This window comes from Hemibagrus wyckioides, linkage group LG25 (assembly GCF_019097595.1).
Source record: "Hemibagrus wyckioides isolate EC202008001 linkage group LG25, SWU_Hwy_1.0, whole genome shotgun sequence".
NCBI classification, from domain to species: Eukaryota; Metazoa; Chordata; class Actinopteri; order Siluriformes; family Bagridae; genus Hemibagrus; species Hemibagrus wyckioides.
Window position 1 is genome coordinate 8,580,652 of NC_080734.1, and position 24,240 is coordinate 8,604,891.

At 40.9% G+C, this 24,240-nt stretch overlaps 1 protein-coding gene across 3 annotated transcripts in view; it reads right to left on the reverse strand.

The window, feature by feature from the left end:
* Positions 1-2,080: 2,080 nt before the first annotated feature.
* Positions 2,081-24,240, reverse strand: part of extl3 (exostosin-like glycosyltransferase 3) — a 32,249-nt gene continuing 10,089 nt past the window's right edge. For all 3 annotated transcript variants that reach the window (XM_058378936.1, XM_058378937.1, XM_058378938.1), the window contains 5 exons: positions 10,621-13,194; positions 10,075-10,202; positions 8,575-8,719; positions 7,145-7,273; positions 2,081-5,175 (listed from right to left, as the gene is read on the reverse strand). In XM_058378936.1, coding sequence (XP_058234919.1) covers positions 4,966-5,175; positions 7,145-7,273; positions 8,575-8,719; positions 10,075-10,202; positions 10,621-12,750 — 2,742 coding nt within the window. In that variant the 5' untranslated portion in view covers positions 12,751-13,194 and the 3' untranslated portion in view covers positions 2,081-4,965. The remainder of the gene's footprint in view (positions 5,176-7,144; positions 7,274-8,574; positions 8,720-10,074; positions 10,203-10,620; positions 13,195-24,240) is intronic.

A 24,240-nucleotide genomic window follows, 5' to 3' on the forward strand; every position in this document is an offset into this window, starting at 1 on the left:
GTTACTATAGTTCCTGTCAGCTCCAACCAGTCCGGTTAATCTCCTCATCAACAAGATGCTTCAGCCTGAAGACCACTCAGAGAATGGATTTGTTTGCTATAAAACTATAGAGAAACTATACATCCCAGGAGATCAGCAGTTTCTGAAATACTCAAACCAGGACACTTGGCACCAGTCAGTGTCACTTAGCTCACGCGTTTTCTTTATTATAATTTTTGACATGAACATTAACTGAAGCTCTTGACCTGTATCTGTTGTTTTTATGTATTGCACTGTGGCCACATGATTAGCTGATGGGATAACTGCATAAATGGTGCAAAAGTGTCAAAATAGTCGAGTGTCCAGTGAGTGCATCCCCAAAATGTTACCCAAAGCTGGAGGTACACAGTGGTACAGAATGTTATATACTGCAAACTTATGCTTTCTTTGTACAGGAACAAAGTGAGGCCCAAACCTGCTCCAGCATGACAATGCCCTACATTATATTTCTGGCATTTGGCAGACCTCCTTATCCAGAGCAACTTACATTTTTATGCAACTGAGCAATTAAGGGTTAAGGGCCTTGCTCAGGGGCCCAGTGGTGGCAGCTTGGGGGATCTGGGATTCGAACTCACAATCTTTCCATCAGTAGTCCAACACCTTAACTACCACATTCCCAATTATGCAAGGTCCATAAAGACATGGACTGCCAAGTTTGGTATGGAAGTACTTGACAGACTTGCACAAAGCCCTAACCTCAACCCCAGTAACACCTTTGGAACTGATCGGAACACAGTCTTCCTCGCCTGATATAATTTCCTGACCTCACTAAAACTCTTATGAATGAACACATCCCAATAGCCACATTCCAAAATCTAGTGATAAGCCTTTCCAGAAAAGTGGAGGTTATTATATAACATAGGGGAAATATATCCAGAATAGGATGCGTTCATGAAGCACATAGCACAGGTGTCCACAAATTTTTGGCTAGTAACTACCATTATGAGCTGTAAAGGCTCAGCTCTCTGGAGCTATCGGGACCTGTCAAAAGCCTCCAGTTTGGCAAAAAAAACAACCACCACCACCCTGGAATCCTTTAACTGTGAGAACTCCATTGCTGGGAGTATGTTCTCTCTTCACATTTGCAATGAGTTTTGTCAAATTCACACATATTCTAATTGCCCCTTTTCTTTTCGCACCACTACCACACCATGTTATCACTTTATCTACTGATTTCTATGCTTTCTAGGCAGGAAGAAAAAAGGGAACACCTCGGCAAACAAATTTAATCCTTTCTGGAGGAGAGTTCTTAATGTATCGCGGTACAAATTTTCCCATAAGAAATAAGGTAAATGCACATAATCCATTCCAGCCACCCAAAAATATGACCAATATGAAGCGTATGTAAACTGTATGGCTGCTTACAAAGAACTGACCCAAGCCAAGCCTTCCATGTTAAGGCTCCTCACAGGAAGTCGTGCTACGAAGCTAAAAATAGAACAGACCACCCACGCTACAACTCAAAAACGTGTGAAAAATCACGTAGCTTTTGAACGCTGTTTTTGAACTCTTTTGAAACAGCTTTCGCTGACTGAAAAAAATCGCTTGGCTTCGCCTGGCTTTCCACTGACGCAAACAAGTTTTGAACAGCTCCCGGACATATGCGCAAATTAGCCGGCTTTGAGGTCGGTTTGTTCATATGCCGAAAATGCTTCGGATGCTGATGCAAATTTCTTGCAAAGTTTCAATTCTTAAGGCAGAAATTCCTAAGAGAAGGCATTCGTATGCCGAGGTTCCACTGTGTTCATCTATCCAGGTTGCACACACTGCTCTGTCTTGTCTTTTGTTGTTACTGAGGGGAAAAAAACCCTCACTCTTGATGCTTTACATGACCTTGCATGAGACATTTATAGAGAACAGATTCTACTTCAGTACAGAGGAACAGTTGATGCCCATAGCGCTAACACTGCCATTGTAGAAAGAAAAAAGCTTGGCGCATTCCTATTTTTTTTCATCACACCTCCTGGGACCTATGCAAGTTTAATGAGTTCATTATTTCATCTTGGTAATTAAACATCGATTTTCATAGAAGTTCCAGAGACAAATGGCACGGGCTGGTTTATTAGTGTTTTTGAGGATCACACTAATGATACAGTCTGTCAGTCAGATTGCTGTGCTTCTGCTTCCTCGCCTCCCCAATCTCCATGCTTGAGTGGCAATACAGGGGGAGAAAAAAAAACAAAAACAAAACAAAACACAAACACACACATTACTTAAACCTCAACAAATTTATACATACACAGTCATTAGGTGTATAAAAAGGTTCCATAAAAGGCATCCATGATCCGAAACATATAACATATATTAAAAAGAAACACCTAATGGATTTACAATGCAGAATCCTCTATGCACTATACAGTTCAGGACCGAAATGAACATCGCAATGCAAACGTCAGTTCATGTGGATCCTGGATTTGACCAGTTCAATGAGGAAACAAAGTACCATTCCAAAACAAAGGGTTCAAATTGTGCCAGTAATTCTTCTGCAGTATTTATATGCAGCATATGTAGATTCTCCAGAATTGTGCTAGTACTCAGACCTGAGGTCTTTACTCCAACTTCACATAATCTATTTGAGCAAAAGAAAAGGACAAACATGAGAGGGACACAAACATCTGTGCTGCTTAGGCATGTGCCGATAATCAGTTACATGATATGTTGTCATTTCTCCTAAAATTACCCCAACACCAGCGCTAGGCTTTAAACTCATGATCAGCAGCCCAAAGCTGTAACTACTGGGCCATTACTTCTCCACAGACTACCATGACCTTCTGTGAAATTGGAAAAAATGTGCTGGAATTAGTTTTGGTTAAAACATTCATTCATTCATCTTCAGTAGCAGTTCAGTCAAACTCAAGTCAGTATCATAGTGTATCTGGATCCAGAGAAGAGGATAAGACACACACTGGATGGGACACCAGTCCATAACAAGGTTTCGTGCACACACACGCGCACACACACACACACTAAGGCAATTGAAGGACAGTTTAGTATTTTAATAACCCACCTACTGGTATGTGTGTGGTCGGAAAACTATAGAGAACATGCACAGACAGTAAGCTCCAGACCGAACTGATTATGCCATTATGCCACCCTTAAAACCTAGCAGACCCCATAGATCAGTTAAATGTATAGTTTTAAACATAATATCCTCATTATACTGTGAACAATGATAAGCTTAGCCTTTTAGGTTTTAGGATATGAAGCTGCCTGGTCCTTCATTCCATTGTTGAACACATTTGATTTCAAGTCTCTAAAGAAATGCATGTCATCTAAACTTGACCTTAAATTGGCTGAAGGTAACAACAGATGTACTTTGATCGGAAAAGTCTTTATTAGTGCTAGTGCCCTTTCTTTATTTAGCTTTGGTTCCTATGAACTGCCTATGCATATATATATATATTCCTAAATAACTAGTTCGGTGTTCAGTTTAGACTGATTACAAAATGAAAGATTCTCGAACCGTTTTTTTTGTGTGAAAACACACTCAGTATCATGTCCTCTTTTCACAGGCTTGGAGAGAAAAAAGCAGCTCTTCAGGAATTCAGTACTGGAGAATGATTAACCATTGGTGTGGTTTCAGTCAAGCTTTCAGAAAAATCTCTTTACATTCCTAGCGTCTGATGATGACGACGACGGCAAGGACATTGGCGCTTTCTACAGGTCAGAATTACTGTTATTGTAAATGCCGTGCACATTTTATGCTTCAGTATTGATCTGCAAATTAACAAAAGGGGGTAAAGTAATTAAAGATTTTCAGTGAAGTCTAATGTATAGGCTGTAGTGTGCAGAAATGTTTGAATTAAAAACGACGATAATAGAAGGAGATAAGAGCTCAGAGCGATGGGTGTTGTACGGTGGAGGGAGTTCAAAGCTACTTAAAATGTCAGGATGGTGAGATGTGAGGGAACAAAACCAGTAGGTGTGGCGATATTAGGCGCAGACTTCATGCTGTTATGTTCTTCACCTCTGCACATCTGTTATTTTCTGATAGCAGGAAGGTATGGCATAAATATTTAACATGCACTATGATGTTACTGCAGAAACTAAATGAATGTCATTTAATCCCAACAGCAGTCACCTATGAAGGCTGCATTTTTTTGTGCGGTTTTTGTGCTCCAGAGCTAAAGCCCAATCCCCTGTTTGGGAAAAGCCGAATCAGGACAAGCTGTCTTTAGATCTATAGAGGCAGTGTCGTGTGAATTTCAAAACTCATCCTGTTCAGCAGACGAGTGATCGGTAAGACGGCAGTTTTTATTCAAGCTACCATAAACTGTGATACGTTTAAGCAATTCTTCAGATATGATAACGTGATATCGGCACATGTCTAAGAAGACCTGATGAAGCGGATGTGTACACGCTGTTTTTCTGATCACTGGCACCCCCGAAGAGAGAGAGCAGTCAACGTGATTATCGCTCGCCTGACCGTGTAGTGTTTTTAATTGTGTGTCTTTGAGGTCTGGTGACTTCCTCCTTTGAATATTCCTTATTTCAAAAACACACACACGCACGCACACACACACAAATAAAATTTCTGTGACCTGCAGAAATGTGCTTGTCATATACAAGAGGACATCATCTCTTGCAGATGAAACACACTATATATAGATATATAAATGTAGAACGGGATAAAAAATAAAGGAGTGCAATGAGACAGGAAGCTTTTGCCTGTGTCTTTTACCATTCCGTCAGTTCCAAAGAGTTCAGTTTGAAACACGTTAAAGTGTCCTCGCCTCATATCCACCTCTTTGCTGAGACTGATGAAAGTGGTGCGAATGAGACCAGTAGTGGTTGCTGATGGGTCGAACACACAGAGGAAAAAAAAAAAAAAAAAATGCTTTCATGTAGCAGTCCTCCCTTCTTTTTGACGAATAAAAATCTCCCGTCCGTCATATTCGGGTGTCTGTACGTCCTCTTTTGGTCCCTCTAAATGAATTTGAAGCATTTGGTCTTGTCGTGCGGAAGGCGAGTCTTAAAGAGGACAGAGTCCACCCGGAACTGCGTGTAGAGCAGCGGCATGTAACCGTACACCTTGACGAAGAAGTTGATGCACTTGTGGCGCTCGTGGAAGTGCGAGTCGTCGTGAGACAGTGCCTGAGGACAGCCGGGACAGCGGAAAGTCCAACGAGACGTCACCTGATCAGAGAGACAGAGTTCGTTTTTACTGGAAGATTTATATATTTACTGATTAATCAAGACTCAGGTGCAACATTAGCTTCATTCAATAATGTTTGAAAGAAGAGGCGCTCTTTACATTTTTCTACTAATAAGGTGAAAAGCTACAGTAATTTCTGGTTAAATTACTTACGTAATTTTAGCATGATTCCAACACTGAGGAAAATAATCGTGATGATCATTCCTGTCATTATTATTCAGCCCTGTTTAATACTTCATTTGTTTGGAATACACGAGATTTTTTAGCCTGGATTTTTTTTTTTTAACTAAAGTGAAGACGAGCGATTTCTCTATGCTATTGTGAACTTGCTGAAGAGAAGATTGTGGGTTAGAGAGATTGACGGCGAGAAATTCAATAACGGAGCTTATGACTTTCAGGGGAAATTGTGGCACAGATGCAGTCTCCCACTAATAACACGTAGTACATGAAATTTCATTAGGTTCTTTTTTCCCCTCTCAGTGCCACACTACTGAGAATATTGCTCAAGGCTTTTCTAAAACTTCCCAAGGACCAGTGGTGTAATCCCCAACAATCCCTTATCACTTAGATGGAATATACGCTTCCTATACTAAAACACACTCATCTCTTTCTTTTAGTGTGTGTGTGCGAGACATATATTTGGAGTACACATTCCAGTAATTTTCCTTCTAGTAAACATGTATGCCACAGCACTGATCTGATTGGTCAGAAGGTGTTGATTACAATCTGACAATAGCGCTGGCTGCAAAATTAAACGACGATAAAGTTAAATATGCTTTTTATAGTACATTACTGTTTATATAACAACTAACACAGGGTGTGTATACACACCGATCAGGCATAACATTATAAGCTGTGACAGGTGAGGAGATAATCAGTGTTATTCACTTCATCATGGCAGCTGTTAGTGGGTGGGATATATTAGGCAGCAATGAACATTTTGTCCTCAAAGTTGATGTGTTAGAAGCAGGAAAAATGGACAAGCGTAAGGATTTGAGCGAGTTTGACAAGGACCAAATTGTGATGGCTAGACGACTGGATCAGAGCATCTCCAAAACCGCAGCTCTTGTGGGGTGTTCCCAGTCTGCAGTGGTCAGTATCTATCAAAAGTGCTCCAAGGAAGGAACAGTGGTGAACCGGGGACAGTGTCATGGGTGGCCAAGACTCATTGATGCACGTGGGGAGCGAAGGCTGGCCCGTGTGATCCGATCCAACAGATGAGTTATTGTTACTCAAATTGCTGAAGAAGTTAATGCTGGTTCTGATAGAAAGGTGTCAGAATACACACTGCAGGACGGGTCAGGGCTGTTTTGGCAGCAAAAGGGGGACCAACACAATATGGTCATAATGTTATGTCTGATCAGTGTATAACACTCCACTATAACAAAGAAAAAAATAAGTAACTGTTGAGAATTTTGGTAAGGACATTTTTCTTATTTAGAATGTTTTATCTCCGGTGTAGAAATCAGAGATAAAGCTATAACCAAGTTTGGCAAAGGCCTCACGGTTAAGGCTTATGTGGTTTCAGCTGCTTTTTTAGTCTGTTACAATGCAAGACATATCTGGAACTAACTTGTTTAGCATTTATTGCGGCTATACAGTAAATAGATTACAGAGTATGACCTGTTACTCTTTATTAAATAGAACCTTGCAATCACTGACAAACTGCAGTGCCATGAGAGGAACACAACACCAAGGGACATGCTGTTACAGGAACTGTAGAACCTTTGTTTTTTAATTTGTTCATTTCTAACCTACTCTAACCAATTCTTCTTTAGAAGCCTTGCCACTTGGAGTCTGCTCAAAATTTTCTGCCAAATAAATACATAATTGACTGGCAAAGAACACAACTCCTGTACAAATTCCCTACTAATTTCCACACAAAAGGGTGGTCTAGCTGAGAACTGCACTGTGATGCACTTTCCTGTTTAGTTCTGAGAACTGACTGACCTTGATCGGGGGTTTGCGTGTGATATGTGACACCAGGAAGTTCATGGCGATGTCTTCACAGTTGATGTACTCATCCACCATGTCTCGAATGGCCTGGGGCATCACGTAGGAATACAGGTAGGCGTAGTACTACACACACACACACACACACACACACACACACACACACACACACACACACACACACACAGATAAACATCAGTTTCCATTCTCACATTTAGGCTGCATGGGTTACCAAACATATCTGACCAATCAGTGTCCATGGACTATTTATCACTCTCTAGTTTTTTTCGGCGTGTTGTTTTTCATGGGTTGGGCTCGGCCCCTTAGTTCCAGTGAAAGGATCACTTAACTGACTTGCGAAAAAAAAAAAAAAAAAAAGACTGCGAGTCAGGCCTGACCTCACAAATGCACTTCTAGAGGAATGGTCAGTTTTAGCTCTGAATATACAGTAATAGCAGTGGTTGTCTACTATGAGTATTTTTCTCTTATTATTGTTGATCACGGTAGATAAGAAATTTAAAGTAAGCATGCATGTACCGTCTTCCTTGTGTTCTGTATATAAAACAAGCTCTGTATCAGCATTAACTGTCTAAGCAGTAGGATAAATATTTTTCTAAAGCAACTTAAAAAGACAATGTTTCATTAAAGTAATTAAGTTTGTCAGACTGAATTGATATCACTATATGGTTGAATTAAAATAACTGTAAGCCTTGTACTGTATTCCTTTTGGCCCTTAATATACACCAATGACGAAAGGAAAAACACTGGCTCTGTTATACTGCGGAGGAGTTTATTTATTTTGCTCGCATGGTTTGAGTCCACTTCCAAGTCTCACTGCAAATGCAAATCAATACAAAGTTCATCTGATTGATCAGCTTTAACTTCTGATGAAACACTTCCTTCCTGAGATTGAAATGTCTTCCAGGGTGACTCCACCCACATCCAGAGAGCATAAAAGCTGAATGAATGGTTTGGTGAAGATGAAAATGATGTAAATCATATTCTATGGCTTCTACAAGTCACTAGATCTCAATCCAATTGAAAACTTTCTAATGTTTGTTGTTTTAGGCATTGCTTAACCTTCTGCACAATCATGATCATTGAATCATCTGAAGGTAATAGCTTTTTGAAGAATGTTGATAACTCTTCCGGTACAGATGTAGAATCTATGCTAATGTGCACTGAAGCTGGTCTGGTGGTTTGCGATGCCACAACACTTGCAAAGGCAATTTATTTTAATGGTTTCAAACTTACCACCAACCAAGTGCAGAACTTTGCTTGTGCTTACGATATTTCTATAGCGACTTTAGATTATATATAGCATTCACACCTATTATATGGTGACTAAACCATAAAATTATAGATCATTTTTGATCATCCAGATGTTTTCCCCCCAGATTATCCTGGACTTGGTTGAGAGTTGTTACCTTGTGAAAAAAGGCGGCGCCTGTCAGCACCATGGAGAGTTCACAAGAGTAGTTGGAGTTGTAGAGCCAAGACTGGTGGTTGATGTCCCAGGCATGAAACCGCCCTGGAAAGCCCACAATCCGATCCCTGGCCTCTCGCCACACCCTGACAAACAGAGAAAGCAAGAGACGACAAATTATCTCCAAAGAAAATCTTTTCTTTTCCTTTTTCGTTTCTCACATGACCTAGATTGACACTAACGCACTGACATTTTCAGTTTGACACAATACTAAGCTAATTTCCTAGTCACCAATACATGATGGCATCAGTTAAAAATACTAATTATCCTAATTTTCCTCTAAAAAAATTCCTCAGCTGTTTCTTTCCTTAGAACAGGTATGGCACAATGTCCACTACAAAATGTCCTCTTAAACCCATAGTTCTCCATGTGGGGTCCAGAAACTTTTGTGACCTTTTTGTTTTTGTATATTTTACCACGGTGATAAAAAATAAATCCCCACTATTATTCAAACTGTTATATTTATTAGTAGGTCACTATACATATTCACTTGTTTAACTGGTCACTAGAATTGAATGGATTTAAAAACAGGAGTAACAAAAAATCAAAGTTCAAGAATGAAAAACTCTCCGGTGCTAACAACTACCCAAACTATTACACCAACTCAGGTACACAGGGTCCCTGACAAAATTTTTGAGAAATTCCTGCTTTAACCTCCTAAGACCTGAGCTTTGGTTTGGCTTGCATTTTAGATTTCTTCTAGCTAATTGGGGTTAGGAGGAACCAATAAATATAATAACCAGATATTATCTTTGAACATGAAGCCACTTCTTTTGTGTAGAACAGGTTCCAGTTACAAAGAATTAAGTATTATGCTGCACACAACCAAAAATGTGATGTCCATGTATGTGGACGCTAGGTTGTAGGAGGCTAAAACTCACCGACAAAAAATTCTACTGACCACGCTTCCACAAAGCTCTTTGTCCGTGTCTTAACAAGGAGGAAGACCTAAATTCTTAAAGCACCACTGTTTTACATAAACAGCAGCTATAAATTAATCGTTAATTAATTTCTGTATCAAAATCTGATGAAAATGAAAAGATTTTATCGTCTGTTTTTTAAAGGTAAGAAGGTTTCACTAAAAGAATGTGTAGTAATTCTGTGTTTTTCTTTTAACATGTGTCCTGTCATGAGGACAAATGACTAATAAAACTATTAGATACAAACACCCTTCCTTTGGCTCAAACTGTTTCCCTTTCATGATATCAGTTCTGTCTTTATGACCTGCTGTTCTTGTAGCGGGAGAGGGGGAAAAAACCCAACATACTTATGCCAACACTAATATCATGCCGGACATGTTATTTTCCTACTTCCTACATTAAAAAACTTTTTTTTAATAAATTCATTGTTTCTACTGTTAAAAAAATATTATGGCAAAACATTTTAAAAGATTTAATAAAAAAAAAAAAAAAAAAAAAAAAAAAAAAAAAAGAGATATTACCTAAACCCAAACATGATTTCATCGTGTCTGAGATGGGCGTCATCGTCAATGGACAAGATGGCCTCAGTCTCTACTACGTCCCAGGGCAGGAAGCGATTGTTCAGACTGTTCTTTTCTGTCCGCACCACCTGCAAATAATAAGACATTGCCTCAGAATATTGGAATATTGCTGTCAGAACATTCTTCATGTTCTTATCTACTATAGTCTACCATTGATTAGAAGCTTGAATAATATAGGACAACGTAGCCTCAACAAAAGGACAACTCTGCTAAATAATTTGAAACATGTGGGAACATGATTTTAAGTAGGAACATATTGGCATGGGGTCATTCAACTACTTCCGTTGCCATTACCATTTTGGCTTCCATATCCAAATTTCATCTTCCCATGATCTTAACATGCATGTTAAAGAGATGAAGTAAATAAGGAAGCTGTATAGCATGTGTCTCTTATTTCTACAAATTTATCAACTCACGAAAACAACATGAAAGTACTACTTTCAAGGCTGACTAAGTCTTTTATACAATCAGGATAAACAAACGTACCACAATGGGCAGCCCAATGTCTGGCCAGAGGAGGTCATCTGAGGGTGGTTTTGGGGAATTCCAGACTACTACCACTTTGTTGAGATAGGGAAGGCCGTTTAGCCTCTCCAGAGAGTTCATAAGTACCTCCTCTCGCTCATATGTCAGCATGACCACTGTGAATTGTTCTCGTGGGACATTTCCACCCAGTGCAGCCTGAAACTCTTTTCCAGAACCTCCAGAGCCTCCACCGATGGGGCGAAAACCAGTTCCGGAACCAAGAAACTTGGCCTCTGAAGGTAGAACGGGGTCTAAGGGTGTGTGGGGGAACAGGTGGAAAGGCCCCGGAGCGCGATTCCAGGTTCGGTAGATGTCCGATACTGTGTAAGTGAAATTCCGCAAAAACCTAGGTGATGCGTAAGGGGGTTCTGTCTCAACTGGACCAAGATCCAGGTCCCCATTGTCAGCCATATTAGCATCTGTCCCTGCCATCTTTCCAGCTTTGTGGGGAATCTCCTGAGCAGGTTCCTCCTTTATGGGTGCTGCTGGTATTTGAATGCTGGTTCGGATACTGGCCAAAATGGTATTGAAGATACTTTCAGAAGTAGAGAAGTACGTTTCCCAAAGGAATCTACCTTGCCGCCGCATGGCCAGTAAATCGTTATCCGATAGGCTCCTCAGTAAAAAGTGCAACTCTGTTATGCGTGGCTTGGGTACCATGATAGCTGCCTCACCCCATCGTATTAGGTGGTGATAAGGTAACTTTGAGTGGTCGCCAAGAACCACAGGGATAGCCCCGACCTCCAGGGCCTCGAACAGGCGCATGTTGCACCCTGCAGTGGCTAGGAGCTGCCCATCACCTGGAGAAATCACCAAAGCAAACGTAGAAGCTTTTAATACTTCCAAGCGATCCTCACGCTCCCCACACAGGGCCCATTCAGTTGGTAGACTGGGCTTTGGTCGGTTCTTGCAAGTAAATTCCACAAGTACCTGGTCTAGGTGACTGTCTTGTACCGCTTTAAGCGTGCCAATGATGCGATCATCATAGTCAGCCGGTGGATCTCCCTCCATTTCTTCCTCGAAAGACTGTGGTGGTGCTTCCAAAAGGCTACTTCTCAGAGATTCCACCTTCTCTCCTTGAAAGGTAAAGAGATACTTCCTTTTCACTGGAACCTGTGGTGGCAACTCCAAAAAGTTGGGCTCAGAAAGAGCATGGACCAGTGGAGACACTACCAGGTCAAATCCCTCTCTGTATTGTCGCTGAAGAAATGTAGACTGTGCTATAGCTGCCCGGCCTGTACTTACATTGTACAAGAAGTTCTGAGTTAATGACTTCCTGGACAGATGAACCAACAGGTGATTATGACCATCTGACCTCCAGTAGGGCAATGCTTTCAACTGCTTTTCCAAGTCAGCGGGAGAGGGTGAGGAGTCTTGTATTTCTCCGACAAGCACCACATAAAGACAAGCAATATTTGGATTATCTGTAACATAAACACTGCTTTTAACAGAAGATGCAAAGGCTTGCTTGACCAATGGGTCAATATTGTCTCCCCAAGGATACGACCCCGTGTCATACACATAGACTGGAAACCCTGATGTAAGTGGACATCTGGCATAATCAAAACAAGTATGCAAGCGACATGCCTGTACAGATCGTGGAGGAGGGAGCCCTGGATCATCTTTGTCCGGTAAAAGTCTAACTGGCAACGAAAGTTTTGGCTGATTCTGAGCCATGAGTTCCTTATAAGAGTGTTCTGTCTGGCTGATGACATTTTTGAGTTGTAATAAGTCCTGTTTGGCACTGTCAATGCTACGCTTACAGGCTTCAATCCGCAGGTTGAGACGGGCTATTTCGCCGTTGAGCTCTTGCCGCTTTGCTTCCAGCTGAAGCAGCTCTTCACTCACCGATTCTCGTATACGGCACAGGTCTTGTACGTGTTTCGCCTCACACAGTTCACCACCAGGTCGTGGGCCAAAAATGCGTTTGTCTGGACCACCTGCCTCATCAATCGTGGTGAGGTAGTAATGTGCAATGAGTGGGAAGAAAACCAATATGAAAAAAAGCATGAAACTGAGCCATGTCAGTCGAACTCGCCGGAACATCCATGGCTGGCTGCCATTTCCTGTGACACCTCCGTTTCGCTGCATCGTCCAAATGTCACTCTCCACCACACCAAGCAGATAAATAAAGGTGCTGGGGAGATTCAGCAGCCATAATGCAATCTATGTTGTGTAAGCATGTGCAGATAGACAAAAAATTAAAGGTAAACTCAGAAATCTCATCTTCACTTGGACTTTAAATAAAAGCAAACTTCATCTTCTAGAGTATGCAGTCCAAACATAATGCTGCTTCTTTCTATGTTATGTAACCACACTCCAAATCTATCCAAAGATATACAGATCTTGGACAGTGGCAAGAATAGAGTGCTCCATGTTGAAATCACAGATGAGCACATGGTTGGTATTACATTTTCTTCATCGTTCTGCTCGGTAGAGGCATTCTTCAACTCGGCAGAATCTCACATTAATGGCTGTGATACGTTTTCCAGCCACTCATGGTCTATGGGCCATCTACCATTCCTTTAATCCGATCTAGAACAAAGAAAAACACGATACATGTTAGGCAGATCATTAAAAGTGAATGTTGCTACTGCCTGCTTCTAAAGCATATGCACAAACACAAGCTTGCATTATATTAGGTTCAGGTTCTCATCCTGATTTCTTTTTCATGCAGCCATTAACGAATCCTACTTTAGACGACTCAGGACGAGTGAGTGAATTGCTCTGCATCAAAGCAGCTTGTGACATGACAGCTGCACCTGCTACCCTGCTGGGTAATATGGGAGAACGCCATATGGACTCTTGAGCTCATTATTCATGCCATGCAGAGTGTCCAGAGTACAGACAGACATATTAGTCAGTTACAGTTTTATATCATTTGATAATGAATGGTACTAAGCCATAAAAATGATCAAACATTTAAAAGCCCCCTTTATTAGCGATGATACTGATATCTAGTACCTAAAAAATAAATAAAAAATATCTAGTACCTAAAAAAATATCTTTTTTTCAGGGATTGGGCTCGGCCCCTTGGTTCTAGTGAACTCTTAATGCTTCAGCGTACCAAGACATTGTGGACAATTTCATGCTCCCAACTTTTTGGAGCAGTTTGGGGATGACCCCTTCCTGTTCCAACATGACTGCACACCAGTGCAAAAAGCAAGGTACATAAAAACACAAATGAGAGAGTTTGGTGTGGAGGAACTTCACAGAGTCCTGAACTCAACCGGATAGAACGCCTTTGGGATGAATTAGAGCAGAGACTGTGAGCCATTCCAAAACTGGGACGTCTGCCTTTACATGCAAATGAATTTAATATAGAGTTAAACCGCCCTTTGCAGCTACAACAGCTTCAACTCTTCTGGGAAGGCTTTCCACAAGGTTTAGGAATGTGTTTATGGGAATTTTTGACCATTCCACTATAAGTGCATTTGTGAGCTCAGGCACTGATGTTGGACGAGAAGGTCTGGTTCTGGAGGGGTGTCCCAAAACCTTTGGTAATATAGTGTATGTTACAAACATCTAGTACCATAAAATAATATAATAATATCTGAGACTTGATATACTTGTCTGGTTATTTACTGTTTCGCAAATGCAGAAAGTTAGCCTTAAACTGAAAGTCTTTAGCAAACTTTGGCATATTTAAGTAAATGCAGAAGCTGGCATTCATTGTTTTGATCATTTCTATTCCAGCAAGTTTTTAATGTTACATATGAAACTAGTTTGTACGTTAAACATTTCAACACAGAATCTATTTGAACAGCCTACTGACAGCTAAAGCTAAAGGAAATGCTAGAGTAAAACATCCATAAATACAGGAAAGCCAATACAAATTAAATGCAGTGCAAACTCTTTAGCTGAATAAGATTGGTATGTGAAACCTTTGGTTTGTAAATTGGTCTGTAGTTCTTCTGTACACATATTTATGCAGGATAGCATAACTCTGATGTGCATTGTAATACCTACTGTTTAATTAACAAATAATCAAAACAGTTGTAAAGTAAGTAAAAGGCATAAAACAAGGTCTGTAATATGGCATCTTGAGTTGTATTCTAGTCCATCATCAAAGAATCAAAAGAAAATCCAAACAAAAATTAGGCATTTCACTACAATCCAATAAAACCTAAAAATATACAAGTCAAACAAGTAACAAGTTACTAAACATAATTCACCAATACTGTGAAATATTGTACATTCCAACAGTAACACATCATTTAGCAACTACTGCAGCTTGAAGAAAATCCCAAGACCAAGCCAGAAATGTTGGAATACCATGTTGTGTGGACAAACACCAGGCTTGCAACATGAAATTCTACTGTTTTATTAAATCAGAAGGATACTGGTCTGAGAAAACACAATCACAGCACATACTCCAGGTGCAGGTTTAATGTGGCAGAAATAATAATGTATTGTACTGATGGAACAGATGTGCTCAAAACAGACACTGGGCAGTAGACCAACACTAACAGGATCATCGGTTCTCCAACAAGCATTTGGTTTGGCACGGTTATTTCTGATGTACCATCTAGTTGGGTTTTTAAAGTTTGTCAAAATTGCATCCACAATATTGTGGGTTATGTAGCTACATAGGGCTAAACACTGTCCAAAAAAAAAAAAAACCAGGACAATTCTTCATACACAGGAACAATATGCCAATTTTACAGCTCGTCTGTGAACTTTGGTAGATTAGCTCACAGGGGTGGTGGTGGCTTAAGTGGTTAAGGCTCTGGGTGGTTCAAGTCCCAGCACTGCCAAGTTGCCACTGTTGCAAGGCCCTTAACCCTCTCTGCTCCAGAGGCGCTGTATCATGGCTGACCCTGTGCTCTGACCCCAAACCTCCAAGGATGGGATATGCCAAGAAAGAATTTCACTGTGCTGTAATGTATATGTGACAAATAAAGGCTATTTCTTTCTTTTTCTACATGCTTAATGTCATGCCAGTATTCATTAGCTCAGCTTCCCAGTTGTTTTTAGTGGCAGATCAGTTAGTGACAACCTTTGCTAGTTCCTCAAGTTTTTCCATTTAAAGTCTCAAAAACTGTATATATATATATATAAAAGGTTCCCAATGGCCTTATAACAAACATGGTAAAGTGTTTAGCTTCTTGAAAAGCAAACAATGTGTCCAAGGTTTTTACCTCTTTATATACAAAATTTTTACCTGTCAAAAAAGTAGAAAAAACCCCCCCCAAAAAACAAATCCATGTTGTTAGCTGTCAGAGGTCAAAGGCCAAACGAAACGCCATCTGGTCCAGCTAGTCTTGGGAGTCTGCCATGTTCTGTCCGATAGCACAGAGACAGAGATAAAAATGGAAACATAACCTTTTCCATCCCTGCAAGAAGTAACAAGACCAGTCTCTCTTAAATTTTTGAACACTTAATGCATTGGAAGTGTGTTTTCTACCAAGAAAAAGAGAGAAAGTGAAAAAGAGAAGAAATAGGGGGATGTCAAAACACAAGTGAGAGTGCCTTCCATCCCTGATGCCCATGTGGAAATTAAACTGTAAGTAAACTGAGCCAATGTTTAACCAGCTGTGTTAAACAGGAGCATTTGTTCTGCCAAGCCCTTGTTGAGAAAGTGGCAGCTAAACATAACCACAACACAGTAACGGGTAATGAATGCACATTCTCATGCAGCAATGCCAACAGGCATGCTGTTACTCTAGAACTGGTGCACATCAGCTATAGATCTTGCATCACAATTATTACGGGAAATAACGACCACTAAAGATTCATATCTGTGTTAAAATGCTAGCAGGCAACTTTGAGATAATAAAATATAAAAACATATTGTATCAATCATACTTTTCAAATAACATCCTAAATTTTGATAAACTGGCTAAATGGGCATCGTTATTGCAAAGTTTAATATCTGTATATGTTACATTTTCAGTAACTTGGCCAATTGGCCATGACATTAACCAAACTGTACCCTGAAGTAAACAGAGACAAGACACAGATCCACACCATACTACATTTTTAAATAGCTCCATATTTATGAACCTCCCACTGGCAAGTACATGTGAGAAGAGAGCAGCTGGAGTCAACAAGAGCTTGGAGAAGAGGGCAGCTGGAGAGTGAAAAAAGCCAGCTGTTCTCTTGTTCATCACTCTCTATTCTTTTTCTCCATCTCCACCACTTTTTAACCATATCTCCTTCCACATGTATCTATCGCAGCTGTCTGTCTCTATATACGTGTCATTACTGCACAATATTTTGGCCATGATGGCTGTGTTGCCAAACCCTACACCCTCCTTTCTAGAACCTCTTTAGCAGCAGGTCCAAAGAGTGAAGTGACGTGCAAAGCAGATACCTCAGGTCAATTTGCACACATCCTGCACACTTGACCATGTATAAACCGAGCTGGCTTAGTCAGCCTCCCTCTACCATTAGCCAGCCTATCACCACCAATAGCCAGCCTTCCACCACCAATCCATACCACCTTCTACAGACAAACCTTAGAACGCAAGACCCTACAAAGCATAGTAAGGACAGCTGAGAGGATCATTGGAGTCTCCCTTCCCTCTAATCCAGGACATCTCCCATACACCCTGTGTACGCAGAGCCTCTACCATTGTGAAGGATCCCTCTCACCCCTCCCACAGTCTGTTCAAGCCCCTGCGGTCAGGCAGGAGGTTCCGCTGCATCAGGACCCGCACTACAAGGTTCTGTAACAGCTTCTTCTCTCAAACTCTCAGAGTCCCAAACACCCTGGTGCCACCCATCACCTTCTCCTACTTCCTTAACTGTGCACTATGGACATTAAAAGTCACTCAATGGACATTTACACGTACCCACACTACGCCACTTTATTGTAAACTAAAAATGCACATTGGACATTGTAGCACAACTGCAAACATCTGCCTTCAGGGACTTTAATGTGCAAATTCAAGTCTCCCTTAAAAGTGACCAAAAAACCTTCAGTTTATTACTATTCTTTTTAGTTGTTTAGCACTGAAGTTGCTAATGCCCATCTCTGTAAAGAACTTTTCATTTTATGCATCTACCCATGTTTCTGACGCTCTATATTTGTCTCTCCGTCCTGAGGTCAAAGAGCCCCGGTGGGCTTTCTCAGAGAGGCTTTCTCTTGAGCACACATCCATCTGCTCAGCCTTGCTGGCCTTTACACTGGAAATGACTTGCTACAGATGGTGCTTAAGATGACTACCCGTTTCATTTGGAAATGCATTTCTCTCCCTCGGTGGCATTTGGAGCTTTAAAAAGAGATGAGAGCTGGGTGAGTGGCTGACTCCGGTGCAACCCTAATGGCGTGTAACAAAGCTACAAAATGAGCTATTGTCTGATTCATTATCTGTGAGCAGTTTCCCAGAAATGGTGTAGATACCAGATGGAGGTTTGGTATTTTTGGACATTTTACAATAGAAGCTTTTTTTTGGAAGAAATGCCAAGGGACCAAGAAACCATTTAGGAAGTTAATTTCTAGAAGTCTTACCCTGTTTAGCAGATATGCTGTGTGATCAGAATAAGTTTTGAGCCGCATTAGAGAGCAGGAGAAACCTCCCGTTTAGCTTCATTCATTACAGAGAACAGAGAAGGTAGGAGTCTTATTTCTGGCTCTTGGACTGTTATACATTTATTTCAAGAGAGGAACAAATTTAATAAAATTGACGAGATAATCGCCAGTAAGATTTATCCTGGTCAGGGTCATGATGAATCAGAAGCCTATTAATGGTTGCGATGTGGAAATACACCATGGATCAGACCCCAGTCCATTGCAGGGCACTACTTCACAAAGTCATTCACACCAAGGGGCCTACCGCCATTTTATTCTGAAAGGTGATAGAATATGTAAAAGCAAAAAATTTTATAGGTCTTTATTCTGTTTGTGAAACCGGTAGAATAATGTTTCTTGTTGTCGCAAAAGATTAGCATTTTAACGTTCTTTGTGGTTGCAATAACAGTGCAATGAAAAAAGGCCATAGCAAATAACGAAAATTCTCTCATACAACAGGTTAGGAAAGACTGACTGAAAATTTGATGAAGATTTGATGTTTTACCAAATAATTCGTCATGCTCTAATCATACACAAGACAATCTTTCTTTCAGACAATCAGACAGGACTTTGAAGGATTGAAGATGAAGGTATCTAATTAACATAAGTCTATGTAAAATGGACCACTCTGAAAGCAAGCCAGTGATGAGTGGCTGTCCAACACTGTATATATTTTCACTAAAAGATTCAAAACATGCTTAAACATGAGCGTGTAAACGGTCAGAGGAAAGCCAGAAGATCTGCAATTCCCGGAGGCATTATAAATAAAACATGATTTATTCAAATAGACTAGCCAGAAGGTGTTGGAGGTTTCCTTCCCATCACAGGAAATTCCTTGGTGACATTTCAGATCTGCGGCAGTCGAACAAGCCATAACGTTTAGCTGGGTCTTTAGCAGGTCAGCTATGTGAAAACGCATCACTAGTCCCTGACACAAAACTCAAACTATATTACAAATGCATGACCAGAGGCTGAATCGAGTGTGTGAAGTTGTACACTCTGCAGCAAGGTTAACCTTCTACAGCATCTTTACTAGAGCTGAAATTCACAAGAAAATGTAGATCAAAGAGTATAATAAATCCAGGCACAGTCACTCTGTTCCTTATACCTGAGGGCTTTAGAAAAATGTAACTATGATTTATTTCACCAACACTTCAGATGCTGGGAAAAGATACAACATTAGGCCTAAAAACACAGTGGCAGACAAGAAAACGGATTTAAACAAAAACAAAAATCCAGGACACCCTGAGCAAAAATAAAAAGGACACATTATGCACCAGATTTGAAATAAAATAAAATATAAATATAAAATATAAAATGAAATACTAAACCTTTGGGGGGGGGCAGTAGGGGCACCAGAGGGTACAGACTGGATAAGGACAGGGTCACAGACAGGACAAAGACGGAAGCACAGATCAGACAAGGATGGGGTGGGCACGGATTGGATGGCAATTTGGGAAACAGGTAGGACAATGGGGTCAATTCAAATGAAAACGAAAGTCTACATGTGGCACAGAATGGTTGAGGATGGAGACACTGATCAGAAATACAGACTGTATGAAGATAAGATCGGATAATGGGGACACAGATCAGAAACACAGACTGGATGAAGATGGGATCGGACATGGGGACACAGATCAGAAACACAGACTGGATGAAGATGGGATCGGACATGGGGACACAGATCAGAAACACAGACTGGATGAAGATGGGATCGGACATGGGGACACAGATCAGAAACACAGACTGGATGAAGATGGGATCGGACATGGGGACACAGATCAGAAACACAGACTGGATGAAGATGGGATCGGACATGGGGACACAGATCAGAAACACAGACTGGATGAAGATGGGATCGGATAATGGGGACACAGATCAGAAACACAGACTGGATGAAGATGGGATCGGATATGGGGACACAGATCAGAAACACAGACTGGATGAAGATGGGATCGGATAATGGGGACACAGATCAGAAACACAGACTGGATGAAGATGGGATCGGATATGGGGACACAGATCAGAAACACAGACTGGATGAAGATGGGATCGGATAATGGGGACACAGATCAGAAACACAGACTGGATGAAGATGGGATCGGATATGGGGACACAGATCAGAAACACAGACTGGATGAAGATGGGATCGGATAATGGGGACACAGATCAGAAACACAGACTGGATGAAGATGGGATCGGATAATGGGGACACAGATCAGAAACACAGACTGGATGAAGATGGGATCGGATAATGGGGACACAGATCAGAAACACAGACTGGATGAAGATGGGATCGGATAATGGGGACACAGATCAGAAACACAGACTGGACAAAGATGGGATTGGATAATAGGGACTCAGATCAGACAGTGGTGCAGGGCACAGGCAGGACAAAGATGGAAGCACATATCAGACAAAGATGGGCAGATTAGATGGCAAAGTGGGAAACAGATTGGACAAAGGGGTCAATTCAGATGAAAATGGAAGTCAATGTAGAGCACAGACTGGATATAGATGGGGACACAGATCAGACAGATTCATGTCCTCTATCGTCATCTGATTTGATCATGGAGAACACAGACAAGAACGAGAGCACAGATTGGATGACTGGGGGCATATTCGACAATCGTGGGGTTCAGATCATCTGATTGAGAAGGCTGACCAGATGACTATAATGCACAGACACCCATTAAAAATGGAGGACAAAGATCAGATGATGAATGGGGTTGTCTTGTCTTTCATTTTATTTTTAAAGTGCTGTAAGGTTTCTACTAGTTTTCAGGTATTTTGGAACACGAGCATATCTAATAATAGCCTTAATAATAATAATAAAAAATTCCTTACTTCTGTACCTCAAAGTACTAGATCTTCCAAGTAGTCCAAAAGAAACATTAATAACTGGCGCAGTTTCATTTCCTCATGAGTTTCACTTCAGTGACAAAACTGGAGTTTATTTCCCTTAACTCTAAACGTTCTGTCTTTAATCACATTTGGTGGAGTCTAATTATGAATTGTCCAGAGCAATGTGGAATTCAAACAACCACCCACCCAACACACACACAGCACATCGATATGACCCAAATCCAGAATGTGCTATCTTCTTAAATCTGCCTAAATCCAGGCTCTTTTCAAATAGATGAATTGTGGCAGAGGACCATGATTAGTTTCCCCAAGTGGAAAAGAGGGAATGTGAATGCTGATGTGGAGGAACAGCATGTAGACACACACACACACACACACCCACCCTAGTGGCAGAAACTGAAGAGCAGATTATGCTTCACTGAGTGCAGGCAGCTGAGAACTGAAGAGGCAGCTGCATTTTAATTTTAATGCAGCACTCATTAATACAACCTTCACTTCAGTTTTAAAAAAATGGTGAACGTACAAAACACTTACATTTACATTTCTGGCATACATCCTTATCCAGAGTGGCTTACAATTTATCCCACTTTACACTACTGAGCTACTGAGGGATAAGGGCCTTGCTCAGGGGCCCAGCAGTGGCAGCTTTTGATGGATCTGGGATTTGAACTCGCAACCCTCCAATCACGTTAAACACTAAGCTTCCACATCCTCATCCACAACCTAGCTATGCATGTGAAGCTTTATTTTCCAACATTGCTCTTCAAATCATCACTAAACCTGGGCTTGTTTTAGAAGCCTTCCTTCATTTCTTGGTTGCTTTCACGTTGCTCATATCAGCAAACTCACTAGGACCATGTTTAAAAAAAAAAAAAATCTGCATTTGATGCAGCTGACATGGTACGATGAAACGTATCTAATGTGCAGTCCTGCTTACTGAGTTTCCTTTATGCAGAAACACTGGCCCAGGTAAATGAATAAGGGCAAACATTTTTTGTAAACAAAATACAACAGGAAAAGTCTGGAAGCATTTTCCAAAGGAATGACAAATTGTGTTTGCACTTGTGTCTTCGTTTTGTGAAAGTATAAACCGTGACATCATTCAAATGAAAGCTGCATATTTTTACCGTTTGCATCGGAAAAGCAAAACCCATAAGAAAATGTAGAAGTTCCTCTAAATTGTGGTCGTCTGTAACGGACATCACTTCCATCTACAAACAGGTTTCTATGCAAGGCAGCGGAAATACAAAGGCATATGGCAGGACTGTAAACTCTTAAGACATGACACTGGAAATCTAATTTTCTTTTCCATCGTTCGAAAACGAGGTAACACGCGATTTGCATTTTCATTTGAATTGTAATTTTTTTGCATCCACAATAATGATGGGAAGTTTGGATCATTTCAGTGACTCGGATCTTTCAATCAGCATTAACTCCTTCAGCAATTTGAGCAACAGTAGCTTGTCTGTTGGATCGGATCACACGGGCCAGCCTTCACTCCCCACACGCATTGATGAGCCTTGACTGCCCACGACCCTGTCACCGGTTCACCACTGTTCCTTCCTTGGAGCACTTTTGATAGATACTGACCACTGCAGACCGGGAACACCCCACAAGAGCTGCAGTTTTGGAGATGCTCTGATCCAGTCGTCTAGCCATCACAATCTGTCCCTTGTCAAATTCGCTCAAATCCTTACCCTTGCCCATTTTTCCTGCTTCTAACACATCAACTTTGAGGACAAAATGTTGACTTGCTGCCTAATATATCCCACCCACTAACAGGTGCCATGATGAGGAGATCATCAGTGTTATTCACTTCACCTCTCACTGCTCAGAATGTTATGCCTGATCGGTGTAATTACAGTGTGAATAGCCAATTACCTCGACAACGCCGATTATGTTTAGAATAGGATAAAACAATAAATCAACCAAGGCCAACTTGTAGGAAACAGAAACGATTAGTACACAGGGTCTTTAAACTATGCAGTTTACCTCACCTCCCTTCCAAGCCTTCTTTTGTCGCATCACATTCTCGTAGGCTGAAACCATGCAGTTTCTACCATTAAAAGAGATAAGTTTCTTGGAGTTTCCGAGTCAAAGTTCAAGTCGTCCGTTTGTCAAGTAACAGCCCCATAAGCCTAAGCTATGCAGTCTGTGGTGGAAACAGAAATGATTTGTTCGTCTCCTGCGTCTTTGGGCCGGAGTCGTTAGCTTGTTCATCACATGACCATGCTTAGCAATGACTCGGGAAATGAACTAATGAAGTTTTTCCTGTACAGAACTTGGTAGGATGTGGCGCATGTGGGGTCAATACAAAATGAACGAATCGCTCTCTGAGAGTCATATTAAGGATTCGTTCAAAATGAACGGATCGTTCATGAACGACTCGTCACTAGTCCACAAAAAGAAGACGCAACTGTTAACAACTTTAACAATCCATTTTGTCTGGAAACTACTTCCTTAGGAAAGATTGATCTTATTCTCAAAATTCTCCGACGTTTGAAAATAAATAATAAAATAAACAAACTTAGTGTTGTCGCGTTTGATCATTGTGCTTTTTCCCCTTGTGCCAAACCCGATAAACTTCACTATTTAGAAACCCTTTACTGCTTGTGTTTTTATTTAAGGCAGGGGATATACTTGCTTTTAACTGTGTAGCCAGCTGTCTTGCACTTCCTGCTTTCCATCAGAGCGATGACTGTTCACGTCCAAAAAAATTTAACGCTTGTGGATGACAGAATACCAGCATAAACAGAGGGGGCAGTGTGTGAGGCAACATGACGGTGCTGTCCGTAAGAGACAGATGGTGTTTCTTGTCGTCAATGTCTCTTAGAAATACAACGAGAGAAATATTCTTTGTTATTATTCCAGACTTCATGGAGCATTGTGATACACCACCTACACTGACTCTGCTGCCCAAGTTTCTAGAGATCTACATCATCATCATCATCATCATCATCACCTCAGGATCTGCCAGTTTTTACCATTTACATTGCTTTACAAAATGAAAGGATGTGGTCAGTTGCTGTGCTGGAGTCTTGCATCTGACCTGCATGATCTCTAGGGTTGAGTTGTTTTAAATCATACAAAAATAGTCCAAAACCGTGTACGTAAACAGTGTAGCCTTAGTAGACGTGCTAGGTTGGGTTAAACAGTGCTGCTCTATGTGAACAACTCAATAAATAAATAAATAAATAAAT